The sequence below is a fragment of the Carettochelys insculpta genome, chromosome 2, assembly GCF_033958435.1.
Source record: "Carettochelys insculpta isolate YL-2023 chromosome 2, ASM3395843v1, whole genome shotgun sequence".
NCBI lineage: Eukaryota > Metazoa > Chordata > Testudines > Carettochelyidae > Carettochelys > Carettochelys insculpta.
The window spans coordinates 61,610,761-61,631,142 of NC_134138.1; the positions used below are offsets into that span (position 1 = coordinate 61,610,761).

General features: G+C 39.5%; 1 protein-coding gene across 1 annotated transcript in view; it reads right to left on the reverse strand.

The window, feature by feature from the left end:
* The window catches only part of CRISPLD1 (cysteine rich secretory protein LCCL domain containing 1), a 58,960-nt gene that overhangs the window by 18,630 nt on the left and 19,948 nt on the right, over window positions 1-20,382 (reverse strand). The window contains exons 3-10 of the mRNA XM_074985729.1: window positions 8,538-8,656; window positions 8,269-8,401; window positions 5,151-5,266; window positions 4,359-4,459; window positions 3,077-3,256; window positions 2,917-2,977; window positions 2,730-2,796; window positions 387-517 (exon numbers count right to left, since the gene is read on the reverse strand). Coding sequence (XP_074841830.1) covers window positions 387-517; window positions 2,730-2,796; window positions 2,917-2,977; window positions 3,077-3,256; window positions 4,359-4,459; window positions 5,151-5,266; window positions 8,269-8,401; window positions 8,538-8,656 — 908 coding nt within the window. The remainder of the gene's footprint in view (window positions 1-386; window positions 518-2,729; window positions 2,797-2,916; window positions 2,978-3,076; window positions 3,257-4,358; window positions 4,460-5,150; window positions 5,267-8,268; window positions 8,402-8,537; window positions 8,657-20,382) is intronic.

The window sequence follows — 20,382 nt, forward strand, 5'->3', positions numbered from 1 at the left end:
GGTGCTGTCTTTTACTGGCAAGAGAGACAAGTTTGAGTGTATGCAAATCTCTTCTTTGGGTTTGACTATCTGACATAATTGCCAAGGGCAACCACTACAAATTTGCCCTCCCTCTTATATTTGCAAGAGCATTTTTGTCACTTCCATCCCATAACTGCTCTGTCACTTTGCAGTATGCTCCTAAGAATGGCATTTTCAGGGTGGGAGAAAGGATATCTGTATTCATGAATATGTCGTTTTTACAGTGCTCTCCGATCCTTCAGGAAAAAAAAATTACAAGGGAAAACTATTACTGTGACTCATTTCAGGTGCAAAATATGCAATATATTGGGAATATCACACATTTTAGTTTTAAGCACACTGAGTATCAGTAATCTTGCACTTACCCAATTGACTGAATGCCATTTCTATAAGATTTGATGAAATAGCTTTTCCTTCCTTGCCTAGTGATATCAACCCAACCACCATCGTTGTCTAGGATACCATAATGTATGGCAGCTCTACAAATGCTGGATTGCTAGAAGATGAAGCAAGAAAACCATCTTCATATCAGATGACATAATTGTTTTCCACTGTATTTTAAATGTGAAAAGGCAGTTCTTATTTACAATTGCGTCCAAGTTACTGTATATTTTAGAGTTTACCAAATTAGGTATAAAGCTTCCTTTTACAGTAACTTAAAGCAGTGTACCAGTTTAGTTGTGCCAGCTAAACTGGATTTGCCCGGAATTGGATTACTTCTCATAAAACCAAAGAGAAAAAAGAAAGAAAGAATCATCAAACCACGTACAGTCCTCAAAACTGACATAACTGAGTGAATGCTGAAAGAGACTGACCAAGATGAGCCAGAAAAACGGGATGAATCTGGAATAGGATAGCATCTCAATAAACCTTACTAAAAAAAGATAAAATGGAGAAATGTGGAGTCATGTTCTGTTTTGGCACAGCTATATTAGTGCTTAAAGTTTGAAAACCAGAAGAAAATGTTATTGGAAACCAAACTGACTATAGCTTTTTTTGTTAAAGTACAGCAAATGATATGCGTTTATTGGGATGAAGAAAAAAACTTGATGGAACTCCCATTTAAAAAAAAAAACAAAACACCTTACTGGAAAAGAATTAACAAATTTTTTTTAAGAAATCTGAAATAAAAATTAACTTCACAGAATAAAACACTATTTTTGACAAATACAATTATTTAAATAAAACAATGCTCATTTTCCATTTATTTAAAAAAACTGAGATAAGGACTCGAGCAATGCCAGGTAAATATGCTAGTATTGAATATTAGCATTTGTTAAAGTTACTCAGTCTTATGCCTTGCAGTCCTTATTCATATCAAGCTATTCCAAAAACCAGGGATCAGCCAGATATAGTGACAACTCCACTGCAACCATGTTTTTTTCTGCCATACTCCCTATTCTGGAATCTTTGAGGATGAATGGTATAAGAGTCACTATGACAGGGCTTCAAAAAAAAACACTCATGCTGAACATGCTGCAGTCCCATAGTGGGGGATGGCAAAGGCTCAGAAATACGACAGAGGGATGGAGGTGAGCACTGAGGAAGCCCCAGACCTGGCCTCCGGATCTGGCCCATGGACCATAGATGTCCTCTCCCCTCCACCCAACTACATGGAGGTAGCCACTTAAACCACATTTTGGTGGCTTGTGCCCTCAAAGGCTATGTCTACACTAGCCAAAAACTTTGAAATGGCCATGCAAATCCATTTCGAAGTTTACTAATGAAGTGCTGAAATACATATTCAGCACCTCATTAGCATGCGGGAGGCCGCAGCACTTCAAAATTGACGCAGCTCGCCGCCGCATGGCTCGTCCAGACGGTGCTCCTTTTCGAAAGGACCCCACCTACTTCGAAGTCCCCTTATTGCTATGAGAAGATAGGAATAAGGGGACTTCGAAGTAGCTGGGGACCTTTCGAAAAGGAGCACCGTCTGGACGATCCACACGGCAGCGAGCCGCGTCAATTTTGAAGTGCTCCAGCTGCCTGCATGCTAATAAGGCGCTGAATATGTATTTCAGTGCTTCATTAGTAAACTTCAAAATGGCCATTTTGAAGTTTTTGGCTAGTGTAGACACGACCAAAGAGAGGCAAATTCACGAGCGTGGTCCTGAATCCACCCCTTACCAAACTTGGCATCGGCAGTATTAGCTACTGGAGCCATATCTCTATTAAGTTTGATGTAGTTGGGACAGCCACCATCCCACATGAAACAAATACATTTTGCCATTACTCATAAAACTCATTCATGCTAATTCATGGTGTCTATGGTTTCCCTCTTTTGTTTTGGTGTCCCAAAGTGATATGCAACAAAATAAAGCTCAAGTAGCAGATATTTTAAGCTAAGAATTAAATGTACACATCTAGACCCATGTTTCCAAAAGCAGCCTATAAATATACACCCACAAAACTCAAAATAGTACTTGTACAGATTTATACCTGTCTAAATGGTCTGCCCATATAAATCTTGTACTTGCTCACAAATGTGAGGTTTCATATACCCCAAAATTACATGTTCAGAAGTGCAGGAAAAAATCCAGATACACTGAGGCTATCTTAAAAATGTGCAGGAGGTTTTTTATTTTTATGAGCATTGACTTCTTCAGAGTGCATCTTGCTGATAACACGTTAGCTAATACCCCAGATTAAAGTGATAGAATTCCAATAACTACATTTGTACTAAGCACAACTTAGTTATATATATTTACCATTTCATAATGAACACTTCCAATCACTTTGCCCTTACTATCCAAGCAGCCAGCGGGACACTCATACCTAGAGATTAAAAATACAAATTGATTTGAGATCCTACAATTGAAACAGGGAAAATATGTTAGTTGTTATACACATAGCTATTCAAAATAATCTCAGACAGGCAAACTGTGGAAGGTATACCTATTGCAAGTTGTCCCTTTGCACTGGTCTCTTAGCCTTACTTCACAGGACACAATCTGAGCTAAGAAACAAAAAAGCCAATTTCATTAAAATGTCTTAGAATACATATTATCCTACTTGGTTCAAATTAGCTGGGATATGAAAAATGCAGATTCCTTACACATTTGCTGTGTGCTTATTACTTCATTTCTCTCACTGTCATCACCCCTTGTAGAACCTGTAGATGAATGGGTCCTTGATCGACTTTGTGATGTCGTATCCTGTGTTTTGGACTGCTGCCGTTCAATCTCATTGGTTTCCTCCTCTGGCTCATGAGGAGAGTAATTCCTGTCCGAACCCTCTGTTTTAATGAAAGAACGAGACAAATAATTTCTCAGAACACATCTTAGTCCATTTTTATAAATGATGCTGACATAAATGTGGCAACATTTGTGAATATTCATGCTTTTAATATTTTGTTTTCATGGAATTGTTTAAAAAGAGATGAATGAACAAAATGAAAAATGTGATCCTTCCATTGACTCGTGGGATCCGTCAGCTGGATGAATAGCTGATGCTTGGTAACATGCACCATATATCTGCTGGCATCTTACATGGATGTCTTGCTCACTCAATAGTATTGATGACATAGTTTCAAATATGAATGTACTGGCAATATTTCTGCTGAGATTACTTCCCTCTCTCATCAGGGAATCTATAGAACAGCAGAGGTATTTCTTTACATGAGGCTGCCTAATCACCCTTTTAAGTCAGCTTGATAAGATTAAAGAAATTGGACTTCTAAGTCTATATCCACCTGAAATTAGGCCGTTTTCTAGGCACCTTAATAAGGACCCTAATTTTCAGAGGTGTACATATCTGAACCTAAATCTTTTATTTAGGTACTTAGATTTAGGCACTCAACTGTGACCCAGATGAACAGCTGTAAAACTGTATTTAGTAATATTGCTTTTTCAAAAGTATTAAGGAAGTCACTTAACTTATTTTGAAAAAGAAAATTATATCAGATTCATAATCTGCTTTGTTCTAATGGTACAAAATGTAATTAATACAATTTTGAAAAAATATAAATGGTGATGATACAAGTTGGCATTTTACTGTAATTAATACAATCTTTTTGCTGCCAATTTTTTTTATAGAATCCCTTTTGGTGTTTTGCTGAGACTGCAAGAATTTCCATTCAAATAAATTAGTACGTAAACTTTTGATTGACTAATCAGTAAGCAATTTAACAGTACACGGCTGCATTGTGCCCCTTTAGCCACCACTGAAGTCAATGGAAAATTAGCACAATTAACTCTTTATCCGAAAGGCTCAGACTGAGCAAAATTACACTACAGTACATTCCACTGTCTTAAGACTAACAGAGAAAATGAATGTTAAATTTACAGTATTCAACTACACAATCCCACTGAGGTTTCATTAGTTAAAATGGTACATACCCCTGTAGCAAAGATTTTCTCTACAGCCTCCTCCAAAACTCGGTGGACATGCTGAACAAGGGCGGCCATGTTTGTAAGGAGGATGACCCCACCAATTACCCCTGAAGAAGAAAATGCTAATTAGTAAATATGCATAAATGCATGTATTGTTAATATTAACATCATTTCATTATGTAGCCAAACAAAATGAGGAAAATCTTGTTTTGATTTACTGTGATATTTGAAGTGCTGTTATTATAAACCAGGCCCCAAAATGGGGGTGTTTGACTTACAAGAGTCTGGGTTCAGTGACTGAGAAACTAAGGAAGGGGAAATTAAGGCATCAGCATGGTCCAGTGTTGAATCAGGTGAGACCCTTTTAGTAGTATGCCAGGTAAAATAAATTCCTCCACCATAAGTGGACAGGACTGTCACTGTCCTGGACTTCAGTCACTTGAAGGTACAATTTGACTCCACATGTGGGAGGCTCTCTAAATGAGAAATCTATTGTTTATTTGGTAATTTCATACATCTGCTAGAATAATAATAGAGTGAAACCTTTATTTTCCAGAAAAAATGATCCATCAGACCACAATAAAGCTCTTTAAATCCAGAGCACTAAAAGAAAGTCAAGCCAGAAAAGAACCTGCTTGTGCTCCATTCAGTTATGGCTTCATTTGGAACAAAGGTTCTTTTTGTAGCTGTACAAAAATACAAAATTTAACTTCATTTTCTCTGGAATTATTTCCTGTGAAGCATTTGCCCTTTCAGGATAAATTTTACAATAAGTGTTAGACTGCTGTCTATACTTACTTAGGAGAATAATTGCACACTAAGTAGACTGCTTTTGGCCAGATCTGTCCCCAGATGTTCATATTATGACACAAGTTAATAGCACAACCTATCCTGCTACTTGTGGCCCATACCACCTAGATGACAGGAAACAAGAATACATGTGAAAATTAATGAGTGATTAACGCAAAACAAACATGATTATGAAATGCTGAACTATAAAAAAATCAAATCACAAAATAAGCAGCAAGGTGTCTGTTTCCCTCATGCTCATATGCATGTACTTTTGGACAGTGGAAACACTCATGCATGGAGACCAACTATTATCTCATCTTTGAATATTCTGGCCCAAAGGTCATGTACTTTTGCTGTTGCAAGTCAGATATCTGGCTACCATGTACCTGTGTTGTTCCAGGGACATCAGTGGAGCAATGCTGGTTTTCAGCCGCTGACATTATGGCCATTATATCCCTTGTTACAAGAAACAATTTTATGCCAATAAATAAGGCAATCGGGGGCTGTAGCTGACAGTGCAATCAAGATGCAAATATCTCACTTGAAGAACAGAGTTTAAAAAAAAATCAAGCCAAGCTGTGAGAAGTTGGACTCTTACATATCAGTTGTGAACACAATCAAAAAACACAGAAGAAATTCCAAATTAGGTAGAGAGATAGACAATAGCCAGTAATTAATGGAAACAATTCACATAAGTAATTTAACTGTTAACAAAATATTTTGTTCACTGAAAATACTCCTGTCTAATACAGACCACAGGTTTTAAACAATTAGGGAATTCATGTCACTGCAATTGAAAGAAAACTTGTATTTCCTTCATTCAGCTGTTGAGACAACTCTCATGAAAGAATTTTTAAAACATCCTGAAAGATTAAGGCTGGGACATTCAAAAGTGCTAAAGGAGTTAGGTGTCTAATGGGAGATACAAATTTTCTTTCCCATAGACCCTTGCACTGTGCCAGCTTAAAGCCTCAGATTCTATGCAGAATCTCCAGCACATTAAATGTATGTCTACACTACACACTCTTTTCACTGGTGTAATACACTACATGCCTCTTCCCTTTGTGGGTATAGAACTTACATGGCTCTCTACGTGCCCAAGCAACGCATCTCCCATTTACATTGCTATTTTTAACATGATGATGTCCAGCTACCACTCTGCTATTGGAATCATTCCCCACCACAGGGAAAGATCTTGTCAGTGGGAAAGACCCCAGCAGCTTCAAGGAGCCTTTCTCCACAGCAGGCAAGTGCCAGAGCCTTTTCCCATGCAGACAAAGATTCCAACAGCAGGGAAAGGCTTCTGAGATTCTCCTCTGTCAGGACAGGATCCTATCCGCTCACTGCAATAAAAGGCTTCGGCAGCACAGAGCTGCCACAGCCTCTTCTCTGCCACCCCCACCAGAACTTTACTCTGACATGTGTTGCTACACACTAAGTTAGACACAGCCTGCTTTTTACTGTGATGTTTAGTTACCCACTCCCTACACACTACCACCACTTGCACATTGGGTAGGTTTAGCTTAAGACTACCAACATGGTGGGGATCCTGCATGTCATGGAGGAGGGTAATCTATGGAAGTTCTTAAATAAAACTTTAGTCAAAAGCACGTCTTATTATTAAGTGAAATTGACTTCTGCAAATTACTGCTAGCAAGAAAACTGATGAAACAATGAGAAGTCCTGTGGCACCTTACAGACTAATACATTTTTGGAGCATAAGCTTTCATGGGCATGTCTGTATCTGACATAGTGGGTCTTTGCCCATGAAAGCTTATGTTTCAAAAATATGTTGGTCTATAAGATGCCACAGGACTTCTTGTTGCTTTTGAAGATACAGACTAACAGGGAATGGGGACAGCAAGCTGTAATAACACAGCTACCCCTCTGATACAAGAAAACCTATGGTAAGTCTCTGGTACAAATGCTCTTTACTTTTCTTTCAACCACAGTAACATGAATTCCCTAATTGCTTAAAAACCTGTGGTTTGTATTAGGCACGAGTATTGAATAGTCACCCCATTCAGTAGATGGCTATGATATCTTACCCATTACCTATCTACAATCAGACTACAGACTTTTCAAATGTCCTTTACTGTGCAGGTAGAAGTTCAGTTAAGAAATATTAGAGGGGTAACCAAATTAGTCTGTATCTTCAAAAGCAACAAGACCTGTGGCACTTTATACACTAACAGATATTTTGGAGCATAATCTTCGAAGTGGGTCTTTGCTCATGAAAGCTTATGCTCCAAAATATTTGTTAGTCTATAAGGTGCCACGGGTATTCTTGTTGCTAGTTAAGAAATAATTTTCAAGGCTTCTTGAAGTTAATCTAAAATTGTGCATGCACATTGGTTCAGCGGTGTCTGGAAATAAGATTCAGTTGAATTTAGAAAAAAAATCGGAATGAACGTGTTAAATATTGGAAGAAGGAAGAAGTGTGTTATGTTCACTACATAAGGACAGAAATGTTTAGGTCAGGATTTAGAAACATACAACATTGCCAGAGCATTTAGGCAAAGGAGAGTTAGCAAACTGAAAAGGTACGTTCTATGTAAGAGCAGTTATCTGGGACACTGTATTGACAAATACTTTTAACAATTTTGTGTTACCCTGTCTGGTTATTTCTGTGCTTTTCAAATTTTTGCATGTAAACCATTTCTAACGCCATTATGCTTAGGCTTCAAGTTAAATATGTTTACTGACACATATTACATTACATAATTACATAGCTACAGTAATTTGAGCTTGAAGTTGTCTGTTAATGTCAAGGCAATATGGCAGAAAATTTGTCAGAAATAATTCAACCCAATCTGCCTTCCTGGTAGTCATGGTGCTCACTGGGCCCATAAAGAAAACAGAAGATGTTACTGCTATTGTAGCAATATAAGTCCTTTGCTATAACATTTTATTATTATGCAATAAGTGGCTTATTTCCTATATGGCATTTGTCATGATTATTCATAAGACAATTTTTTTCTCTTCTTTATTGTAAGGAAGGGCAGGAAACATGGTGCTTCCAAATTTTCTTTTAGGTGTTTCCTTAATGCTGTCTACTGAGGCATCATGGATTACAAGTGTGGAAAACAAGAATTACTTTGTGGTAAGCCAGCCACACACATACCTGTGTATAATGAGTGCAAACGGGACCAGAACATCTGTAAGGACAATAAGGATTGCATTCTTGAGGATAAGGATAAGTGAAGTCTCTCACTTCATCATACCATGCCTGGACATGAAATGTTGGAGGCCTATATCTATAAAAAATACAATGTTTAATCAAACTATTACTTCTATAGAACAACTCCAAAAAAGCCTTTTAACATCATTTTTTAAAAATAGATTTCCTTATGATTCCAAATTATTTGAGATAAAAATGGGATTTTAAATTACCTTCCCCAATGGGCTCCCAAATTCTGTCCAATTGATGGAAGAAGGCTTGCAGGTCCGTGTTCCCACAAACAAGTTTCTGCCCAGGATTCTGCAGATCTCTCCAGCTCTACATCCCACACCTACAGGTCAAGAGTGAAAAAAAAAAAAAAAGATAGACACTACCTTAGATACATTTTGTGGCTATTTCATGTATTTGAAAAGAATCTCATCACTTTTTAAAAAGAAAAATCTTGTTTTGTATTTTTGTTTTGTATTTAAAAAGGCAGCTCTAAATAGTTTATGCACCACTGGGGTTATGTAAGGGAATAAAATTTTTATAAAACCATGAAGTAATAGAAATGTTTTCACAATTCTCCCCATTTAAATATATGCAGCAGAACTGTGCAATGCAAGAAAGAGAAACTATGAAATTCACAAGCTTATTTGAATTTTCCAGGCTACTTTGTGAGATTTCCTTCAAAGCAGTGGACATGATTCTGAGCCAGAAAAAGGTATTATCTAATACTTTTTCTGCTGAAGGGTACCCACCCTGCCCCCCAGCAAACAATAGGTTATCTGAAATAAAAGGTTTTTCTCTTCTCTTTTCCATAATCAGCTTTTGTAGAAATAATTTACCATGTAAACACCTACTTGACAAATATTGCAATCTTCCAGTATCAAAATAAAATTACCATCCTGGCTGTATGGTTAGGCTAATAAAACAAGTTATGTTCACAGGAGCTCACTGTGCCACTAAACTGAAATATTTCTGCCCACAGAGTTTTAGAAAAGTAAAATAAACTGATACATAAAATATGATGTATTTATCACAATGTCCTTTAGAAGCAATTGTCAGAGGAAGCTTATCACTGAGAGGCAAACAGAAACTTTGAAGTTTCCTGCTCCTTATAGCCATAAATGAAAACATACCTTTTCTGTGATCAGATCACCAGTAGAGACCACTTCTCACTGTGTTTACATTGTCTGCATTGCACTAACCACGTAATATTAATTTTAGAAAAAGATTTGCATTTCCTCATATTAACTAGTAGGGCTTTTTTCTGCTCTCTGACACATTTGCCTTGGCTGAGATGAGCATAGAAGACTTGTTTTGGCAGTCTGGAATCAGGCATCCAGATAACATGGCTTCATAATATTAGCTTGCAAGAGGACACTGATATCAATGCATCTATCATCACTCTTAATTTGGAAAATCTTATATATACTGCCTTGATGATACTTTGGCATGTTAAGATGATTCCTCTGCATGATGTACATGTTCCAGCCCTATATAGTAGGGTGGGGATCAAAATAACTTTATACATCATGAGTTTGGGTTTGGTTCTGTGGTTGCAGTCTTCAAACACCCTCTTTTCCAGATGATCAAAATCTTAGCACATTTGAGCTGGTACTGGATTTCTTCATCAACTCCAGCTGTTCTGAGAGGTTGTTTCCAAGTTAGGGGAAGCATGCAACATTTGCTACAGGCTTATCAGAGATCTGTATTGCTTGTGTTGGCAACTGTGCACTAGAAGCTTGCTGATGGAGGACCTTTGCCTTCTGCACGTTAAGTGTCAGTCCCATTTCCTGGTATACTTCAGCTAAGACACAGATGATTACCTGAAGATTTCTTTCTCAGGAAGCACACACTACAGCACAGTGTTGTCAGCATACTGAAGCTAAACAGCTGAAATCAGCAACGTGACTGTAGATAGGAAATGAATAAGACTGAAAAGCTTGCCATCCGCATTCAGTAAATTAGATGCATTCATCCCAGGATCACGAAGGAGATGAAGAACGGTGACAAATTTAGATAGAGATCCATTCTTAAAAAGGATTTTCCACAATGCTTCCCTGTTAAAGAACTCACAAAAATGAATGCCAGGTGTAGTGGACTGCATTGTTCTCTAAATTTTTTCTGCTGTTGGTGAGCAGTGAAGATTGTGTCAATAGTGCCTCTAGTGGTTTAAACCCATACGGCGATTCAGGAAGAATGTGTGCGACAAGAGGACGAAGATACTTCAGGAGAAGAACCTCTCCTTGCTAATAGAAATTCCTCCATAAATTTAAGCAGTTATATTATATCTCGTTTCCCAAAAATGGTCACAATCACGGCACTTCTAAATTCACCCTAGAGTTCCAGATTTTCAGAACAAGAGCATGTAACTAGGAGGTGACTTCTTCCCTGTGCTTGTAAATCTCTGCAGGGACTGCATTGATTGTAGATGCCTTCACCTGCTCTGAAGGCATCCCAATTCAGTGACAAGGAGACCATACAAATTGGAGATCTACCAGCACTGCAGTCTATAGAGCTCTTCACAGCCATTGAAGATATTAGCATCAACCTTATGAATGCTTATTCCAGGACTGGAGGTATTCAGAGTTCATCTCTGAAGATCTTCTCAATCAAGACTCTGCTATTAATGACTTTTTTTTCACCTGCGTCTACAACATCCAATCCAAATATTCCTTCACCGTGATCTAATGACTTTCATTTATTTGATCAACTGTCTTCCATCCCTAAATTTCAGGGAAGCTGACTCCCCAAAACATGAGCCATATATGGTTTTAGCGGCCTTAAAGAATCCAAACATATAGTGGGCATCTGCAAGAAAATGAAGCTTAATCAGTTTGTCCAGTCACCAACAGTTCTTAATGTCGCTAATACTTTGTTTGCATCACTTACATTGCAAGCATCATTTAGGGGCCAGTCTGATGCTCATGATTGAGCAGATGAGGTGATCACCACTCCAGAATTCATTACATCCACTCATAGTTTAAGTAATACGGACATCTTTGCAATCTTGGGATCAACTAAATGCCAGCGTGTTGATTATAGATGTTGACTAAGATCTACCAGACATAACAATCCTGCTCCCTTCACCATTAGCTGGTCAATACAGAACTTGAGACATATGCTGGTAGGTAGTCATCATCAACATCAATAACCATGGGCTCAGTGCCCATCGGTGTCTGATGCCTCTCTCACTATTTCCTTCCATCTTTCCCTATCCAGTGCAGAGAGGCTTAGTTTCTGTAGACTAGCTCCACACCATCTATCCATTCTCTGTGGGGTCTGCCTCTCCTATTCGAACCATCCATTTTGCCGAATACCAGGGTGTTGATTTTCCGTTCATCATTCATTCTGCAAATATGTCCAAATAGTTGTAGCTTCCATTTTATAACCTTCTGCAGCAGGTTCTCTTTCGGCTGTATCTTCCTATATAATTCCTCATTGGTAACCTTCCGCATCCATCCTATTCTCAGAATCTTTCTCTAACAACTCCTTTCAAACGCCAATATTCTTCTTTTCGAATCTTTCATTATCACCCATGTCCCACATCCATACAACATGCTGCTGAATACACGTTTTCAAGACGCCCAGCTTCATTCTTAAGCTATTTGCTTTGCTTTTCCAGATCTTATCCATTGCCTTCAAACTCGCTCTTGCTTTCACTATTCTACTTGCTATTTCCTTCTTACAGTCTAGATCACACATTATGTTACTCCCCAGATATGTGAACTTCTCTACATTTTCAAGTTCAATACCAATTGACACTGATCTCCCTTCCTATTTTCTTATCTCCAAATACAATTGTTTTTGTTTTATCGATGTTCACAATGGCTGTGTCTACACGTGCCCCAAACTTCGAAATGGACATGCAAATGGCCATTTCGAAGTTTACTAATGAAGCGCTGAAATGCATATTCAGCGCTTCATTAGCATGCGGGCGGCAGCCGCGCTTCGAAATTGACGCTCCTTGCCGCCGCGCGGCGTGTCCAGACGGCGCTCCTTTTCGAAAGGATGCTGCCTACTTCGAAGTCCCCTTATTCCCATGAGCTCATGGGAATAAGGGGACTTCGAAGTAGGCGGCGTCCTTTCGAAAAGGAGCCCCTTCTGGACGCGCCGCGCGGCGGCAAGGAGCGTCAATTTCGAAGCGCGGCTGCCGCCCGCATGCTAATGAAGCGCTGAATATGCATTTCAGCGCTTCATTAGTAAACTTCGAAATGGCCATTTGCATGTCCATTTCGAAGTTTGGGGCACGTGTAGACACAGCCAATCAGTCCATACCACTTCCCTTCTTTGTTTAACACCCGCACCGTTTTCACTAGCTTCTCCTCATCTTCCTCAATGATAACTATATCATCTGTGAACCTCAAGTTGTTAATTCTTTTCCCATGCACAGATATCCCTTCTACCTCTTCCTTGATCTTGTCCATCACTCTCTCCAGATGTGCGATGAAGATACTTGCTGATATTGGATCTCCTTGTCTCGTACCTCTACTTGTTTTAAATCAACTTCCCAACTCCCCGCATGTTCTCACTGCTGCCTCCGCATTATCATTGATATCTTTCAACAACCATATCAGTCTGCTATCCACTCTGTATGACTCCAACAACGCCCACGTCACTTTCCGATCTATACTGTCAAATGCCTTTTGAAAAAAAAAAAAAAAAAAAAAAAAAAAAAAAATCGATGAAGCAAGTGTATAAGTTTTTGTTCCTTCGTCGAGCTTTCTCCGCTATCAGTCTTAGTGCCAATACCTGCTGTATGGTACCTCTATCTTTTCTGAACCCTGCTTGCTCATCTGCTATATGTTCTTCTATCTGCGATCTTAATCTCTCAGTCAGTATCATCAGCAGCACCTTACCTAGATGACTCATTATGGCAATCATTCTGTAGTTCTTGCACTCCAATGTACTTCCTTGGGTATTGTCACTAGCACAGACCTTGTCCATTCCTTAGGCTCCTTCCCTTCTTTCCATGCTATATTACATAGTCGGTGTATTTCCTGAATCATGCCTTCTCCGCCGTATTTGACCATCTCTTCTGTGATCTTATCATTTCCAGCGCTCTTCTTGTTGTTTAGTCATTTCACTGCTCTTTCTACTTCCTCCTTCAAAATATTGGTCTCGCTCTCGATGCTCATGGGAGATCTCTTTCAGTTCTTCAATCAGTCTCCCAGAGACACTCGGGTCCAACTGTGCTTGGTATAGATCGGTGCAATAGCTTGTCCATCGCTGCACAATCTTCTTCCTGTTCACGAGCACTTCTTTGTTCTCATCTTTGGTCACCGTTGCCTTCAGTTGCCATTTCCTATTAATATTTCTAATTGTCTTATACACCTCCCTGGTCTTACGTTCACTGTAATACCTCTCAATATCTTTGCACTGCTCCTCTAACCATTTCTCCTTATCCTTTCTGGCTGCTTTCCTTACCTAATTGCATTTCATCCTATATTGCTGTTCTGCCATCTCAGAAACATCTCTTCTGATTTTCAATGCTCTTTTCTCGTGAACCAACTTCAGTATCTTCTGGGTAATCCACTTCTTATTGATCTTTTCTTTGCCTGGAACAGTCTGCTCAATTGCTTCTTCTACAGCAATGGCTATCCCTGCAACTCTCTTATCTAGGTCTTTCTCTGTGGTGATATTCTTAATCTTCTCTTCGAGTGCTGTTCTGTGTGCATTCCCTGTTTCTTCCTCACATAGCCTCACCACGTCTTCTTTTCTTGAACTGTGTCTTACATTTTCTTTTGAGTTTTGTCTTGATGTTTGCGATCACTAGATTGTGGTCTGAGTCTCTAACCATTCCTTGGAAATTTCGGCACTGCTGTACTGATGTTATCCATCTTCTTCTTACCAAAATCATATCTATCATGTTCTTGGACTTCCCGTTATTCAATCGCCATGTCCACTTCCTACAGTCATTTTGTTGGAATCTCGTGTTTCAGATCACCATCTCATGCTCTGTAGCAAACACTAACAGTTTCTCACCTCATTCGTTTCTTTCTCCATATCCAAACCTTCCCATGACTCTCTCACAACCTTCATTATCTGTTCCAACCTTTGCATTCCAATCTCCTCCAATGATCAACACATCTTTCTTCGGTATCTCCTCCACCGTCTTTGTCAACTCTTTATAGAATAGCTCAATCTCTTCCTCCGTACTGTCCGATGTGGGTGCATACCCCTGAATGACTGAGATGTTGAATGGTTTTGCTTCGAATTGTACGACCATCCTTCTTGCACTCACCGCTTTGTAACCTAATAATGCTCTTCTGGCTGTTTTGCTAAGACGGAATCCAACTCCTGCTTCATGCTTGGTCTTGTTTCCTGACCAAATGACTTCGCAACTGCATATCTCTCCTGATCCTGTCCAATGCACCTCTGCCAGTCCAAGTATATCACATCGGTATCTCTCCATCTCCTTCCAAAGTAGCTCTAATTTTCCAGTTGCCCAGAGTGTTCGGACATTCCACGTTCCAATGGATAGCATATGTGTTAGGTATAATTTTCTTTCGGTAGCCAACTTATCAACCCAACCCGGATCACTCAATTGGTATCACGGACCTTGTTTATCTGGGCGATGTCCGAGCCAGCATCTTTTAACATTTAGCTGTACTGGCATCAGATTTCATTCGTATTGTTGTTTGACGGTCAGTGCATCGACACACATATGACCAACCCTCCTCCCTCATCCAGGCTTGGGACTGGCATGGACCTCTCCGTGGCTTCATGGCTGAGTTTGGTAGGTCATGGTTCCAGGAAAGATACCTGTCCATGGATTCTTTGAATATGAAGAAACTGTTGCACATCAGTTCCCCTGCATATTCTTCATTGGACAAAATTCTAATTCAATGGCAAGGAGACTACCCAAATTGGAGATCTACCAGCACTGCACCCTATCTAGCCCTTCACAAACATTGAGGATATTAGCATCTACCTCCAGCTAAATTTACCATCTTTAATCATTACCCTGATCAATATACCCAATGTACCCTTAAGGCATCCTATGGATTCCAACCCCCTCTGCCCCCACAGAAGCCCAACTGTAACATTTATTGTAACAAAATTAGGACATTAATGATGGCATAAAACTTTTAAGTAATCTCTGGGCAGATCCCAAAACCCACTGAAGTCAATAGGATATTTTTTCCTAATGTATTCATGGGATTTGCAGTACAGGTCATTCGGGCTTATCTATACTACTGCTGAAGATCAATCCACTCAGGATCAATCTTTTGGGGTTCAATTTCATGTGTAAGCAAAACTGAGCTCATAAGGGTCACAGTTGACCCCTGTACTCCTTGCAAGACATAAAGAAGGTCGAAGGGAGAAACTCTCCTGTCAATTTTCCCCTGGATAGACAGACAAATTAGTTGAGCACAAATATATCAATTTTAGCTACGCAATTGGCATAGCTAAAAGTGCATATCTGCAGTCAACGTCTATGTCTTGTATAGACCTAGCCTTAGTCTACCACCTTGTCAAGGCAGGGTTACAGTACATGCCTTTGGTCCTATCTAAACTTTAATGTCATAAGGGATAGGGCTCCATCGCTCTCCTTGAGACAATATCTACTATAATTTAGCAGTCAGGGCTACATCTACACAAGAAGCCTCTGTTGACAGAAGTCACTGTCAGAAGAGATTTCACAGCAAACTTTTGCAACAGATTGCATCTACACATAAAATCAGATCAATCTGCTCCGCCAACAAAGAGCAGCCAGACTTCCCGGCCCTCTCTCAATAGAATGGCTGAATGGAAGCTCTGCAAACAGGGCTGCCCAGTGAACCAGAAGCTATTTCTGTTGAAAAAAGGGTCTTGGAGCATCTACACTTCAGTTTTGTTTAAAAAAAAACACTGATGAGAGAGGCATTATACCTAAACAGGGAAAGAGGTATAATGCTGCCATCAGATATGCCAGGATTTGTCGGCAAACTAACAAAGCACATTTTGCGTCTAGATGCTGCATGTTCTTCTGCAACAAAAGCCTAGTTTTGCCAGGAAAGTCTCTCACGTAGACATAGCCAGGATGTTTTATCTGACATTAAGCCTAAATCTTCTGTTTTTTTGGCCTGTAGATCCTAGTTACAGATGTTTGTGCCACCATACGAAATACTCTATTCCTTCTTATTGTATCTTATTGCGTCTCAAAAATCAGTAGGCTGTCAATCTTGCCTTATAAATCAGCAGCAGTACAGTTTAAGCTGGCATCATGGCTTCAGTAATGCTGTACCTATGCTTTTGCTGTTTGCACTGTGACATTACTATTACATTCAAGTCTGCTCAGTTTTGGTGTATTTAGATTTAGTTCAGTGGACGTGAACATGGCTAGTTCAAGCCATTTTGTATATTTTCTGAACCCTGTGTTCAGCCTAAATTTGAATGCAAACTGCACTCTAAACAATTACCTCCATAGACAGTCTTAATGAATGGATGTTAGAAATGTGTTTTACACTAATACAAAAATAAAATACAACCTTCTTTCCTGTAAACCTCTGGAATAGTCCGACTCCAAAGCAAACTAAATTTCATTTTATGCTTTAAAGAACCCCCAAAACTATCTTAATCTTCTGGACCTCATCATACCATCTCTAAAAGCCATTCATCACACACAAAGGAATGTTATCAACTTTTTCCTTCAGAAGTTTCAAAACTTTCATTTTGGACCAACTGCATAAATAAAGACTCACTGCCAGATCTAATCTAGTTAATCTGCCTGTGTCTGTTGGCAAGCAAGACCTAAAGCCAATTCTTATAGGACTTTAAATACGTTTTCAGAAGAGAATAATGAAATGCATCCATCCAGAGATCTGCAGGAATAGTCTCTGATGAAATATTTTATTAATTGTCACTGAAGATGACAGATGAACAACTATACTTCAGGACACTACTGAGATTGGATAAAGTCTTCAAAAAGTTTCTGAAATGTTTCAATTTTTCAAAATGCTTTCTGAACAGAGGGTATAGGACAGTGTTCCCATCTCTTCTTTGTCCAACATTACAAAACAGTCTCTCTATTCACAAAAGACAGGAATGAACAATTCTTCCTGCTCTTAGGCTTCTTTCTCAGCTCTTCGGTTTCCTTCTGAATCTCCCAGTCTGGAGGTTTTTCTCTCTAAGATGAATTCCAGGGAACAACAGCAATACCCTTATTCGGCCTTTCCTTTCCTACCTACAGGATAAGGACAGTCACATGAGAGAAGCTCAAAAAGTCTTCAGTGCGTGATACATATTAACAGCTGAGGAGAGTTGACAACAAGCAATAAGAGGGCCAAAAATTGTTGGCCATTACTTTTTTGACAAAAATATAGATTTTCATCTAAATAAAAATGTAATGGAAAGTATCTTCTCTCAAAAAGTTAATTTTTCATAACACCAAATACTAGAAAATTGAAAACATTGTTTTGGCAGTTTTCAGCTAAACATTTTAAACTTTCAGGGTTTTTGGTTTTTTTTGGTGGGGGGGGGAATTTTTTATTTTGTCTTGTTTAGTTTGGAGGGTTTGTTTAAAAAGTAAAAATCTTCTACACAAAAAAAATTCAGCCAGCTCTAAGAGAGAAGAAACTTAAGTTACATTTACTTTTTTTAATATTTGTCCTTTTGTCAAGGAAGTTAATTGGAGTTAGGTCATTAGTATTTGGCACAAGTACCCCTCTTTTAATCTGTTTGATAAATTATACAACCCAGTTACTAAGTTCTTTCTTAAAATAGCTCAGACAGCTTCTGGTATGTATAAAACCTTGTAGAAAGAATTAGATGTCTTAAGTTTAGTCAGTTTCATTTCAATGCATTTGCAAAACATTTAAATTTCCTACTACAGGTTGAACCTCTCTCATCTGGCACTCTCCAGACCTGACCGGTGGCAGACGAGAGAATTTGCCAGAAGACAAGACATCAATACCTTCTAGCATATTACTAACACTTACACTGCCTATTGAGCTCTTAGAAGAATATCAATATCATAGAAGTCTAGAAAAACTGTGTAATGAAAATTCCAGAAGTTAATACATCCCTTCTGTTTGGAATATGTTTTATAAAAAGAATAGGGTATAAAGCAAACCTTTGTTAAGAAACTTAATTGGTTACCTGTGTCACCTTTCTTAGGGTTATTTTAATTTCAAGGATTCAGTACTTTAAATTAATTTTATGGGTTTTATTATATATCTGTAACAATGGCAAGTAATAACTTAGGATATGAAAAGGAAGATTGGTATTGGACTATAGTTTGGATAACACTAACCAGAAAATTGGTTGACATAGCTAGAGTCCTGCATATACAGATATCTGTGGACCATTTTTGCAGTTAGTGGAGCAGATGTGTATACCTGCACAGGGTCCTCCTCTCTTCTGCCAGCCTGGTGGGCGCCCCCAGCCTGGTAAGCACTGACTTGTGGGAGCCCAGGCTGAGACTCAGGGAGACATGATCCCTGCCCCATGTCCTGTTCTGGTGCTGCTGGCTAGTGCAACTGGGAGCATGCATGGGAAAGATAGCCTGGGCTGATTTGTGGGAGAGGAGTAGGGCTCCCAGCAAAGGAGTGGGCTGCCCACTCCAAGAAGGGAGAGCCCAGGTCTATGGGGCTGGAGGAGAAGTGGGGACAGTGCTTGGTCATGTTCCTGGGCAGCAGGGCCCACCCTCTGCCACATGGACTGGAATGGGCAGGACCCTGATAGCGTATTCCACCACCCTGTTGTGTTATGTGACAGAAGCTGCAGCTGCCAGTTGTCATCACTCATAAGCCCCCAGCAGCAGCAGCGCATAATGCAACAGCCATTGACTGTCGCCCCCACCTCCTCTTGAGATGATCACTTTGCTCCGTGAAGCCCCTTTCCCCCCCAATATCCCTGTTGTCTTGCTGCCAGCCTCCTCCCTGCCAATGCCTGCACATCTATCACTCCTCTATGCTTCCTCCCTCCTCCCCTGCCCGAGGAAGATTAGTCCAAGGATCTGACTAACATTCCTAATTACCTCAGACAAACTCCTACATCTATAGAAGACTATGCAGAATGAATGCAGGCCAATGTATTTGCTCATTTGGTCCAATTTTGTCTGTGTATATCTAGAGCTTGAATGATAGTATGAACCTTTGCCTATGGAAGACAAACGGACAGTTTTAGAACCTTAACAGCAAACTTGCTCCATTTTAAACCTAGTTTACAATCTTACATAGAACTTGTTCTGAAACAAAGACACACAGTAGCCCTGTGACAATCTTTACAGCACACACAAAAGCATGTTCACTTCCTTACTAATTAAGCAATCAGTTTCCAGAAGCTGTCAACTGACTGATCTGGGTCACTGCCTAAGAGAGAATCTGTGCATTACTTAACACCAGATCTTTATATAGCTGTCAAGCTTAAGTTCAACTATTCTTCACAGCAGGAGTCAACAATGTATACAAATGCAGAGGATGACCATGACTATCATAATCTTTTGTCAGTGTGGTGCAGGGGCCAACATTAATTGCTGGAAAATAGAAAGGCACAGTTGAAGGAGCCTATTCAAGCCAGATTCTAGATGTCGTTAGGAGAACTCCACCATGACTAGCCTATGACCTCAGTCTTTCAGGAAGCAATGTGTTAAAGGAGACAGACCACTTTATTCCATTTCTTGGTTCTTACACAATTTACTTCCCCTTCTTGGAAGTGATGAATTGGACCAAATAGATGGAGTCTCATACTTCTTCCTAAAATGTGAAACGTCCACGAAAAATGAAAGTCATCCTCTCTCTCCAGCCAACTGGTGAGCAGGACACCAGCATTTGAGTTCTTGCAAAGGTGACCAGAATTTTCTAGTTTCTCTGAGTAACACATCTTGTCACAATAGCTCGGGTAAGATAGTCAGTTAAGCTATAACTGTTGGTACAACCATCTTGGGACATACTGTAGAGCAGTTGGCTTATTTGAGTCAGTAATTTACCTCCACAAGTCACGTTCTGTGGTCAGTTCTGGAGCACAGCCTGGCCAATTTAGCAGGTAAGCTCATGCAAGCTGCAGTTTCTCCTCAACACTATGTTAGCTGCTCAACTGTTCAGTTTAATGTTCATAGAATGTACACAAAGTCCTTCATATTCTTTG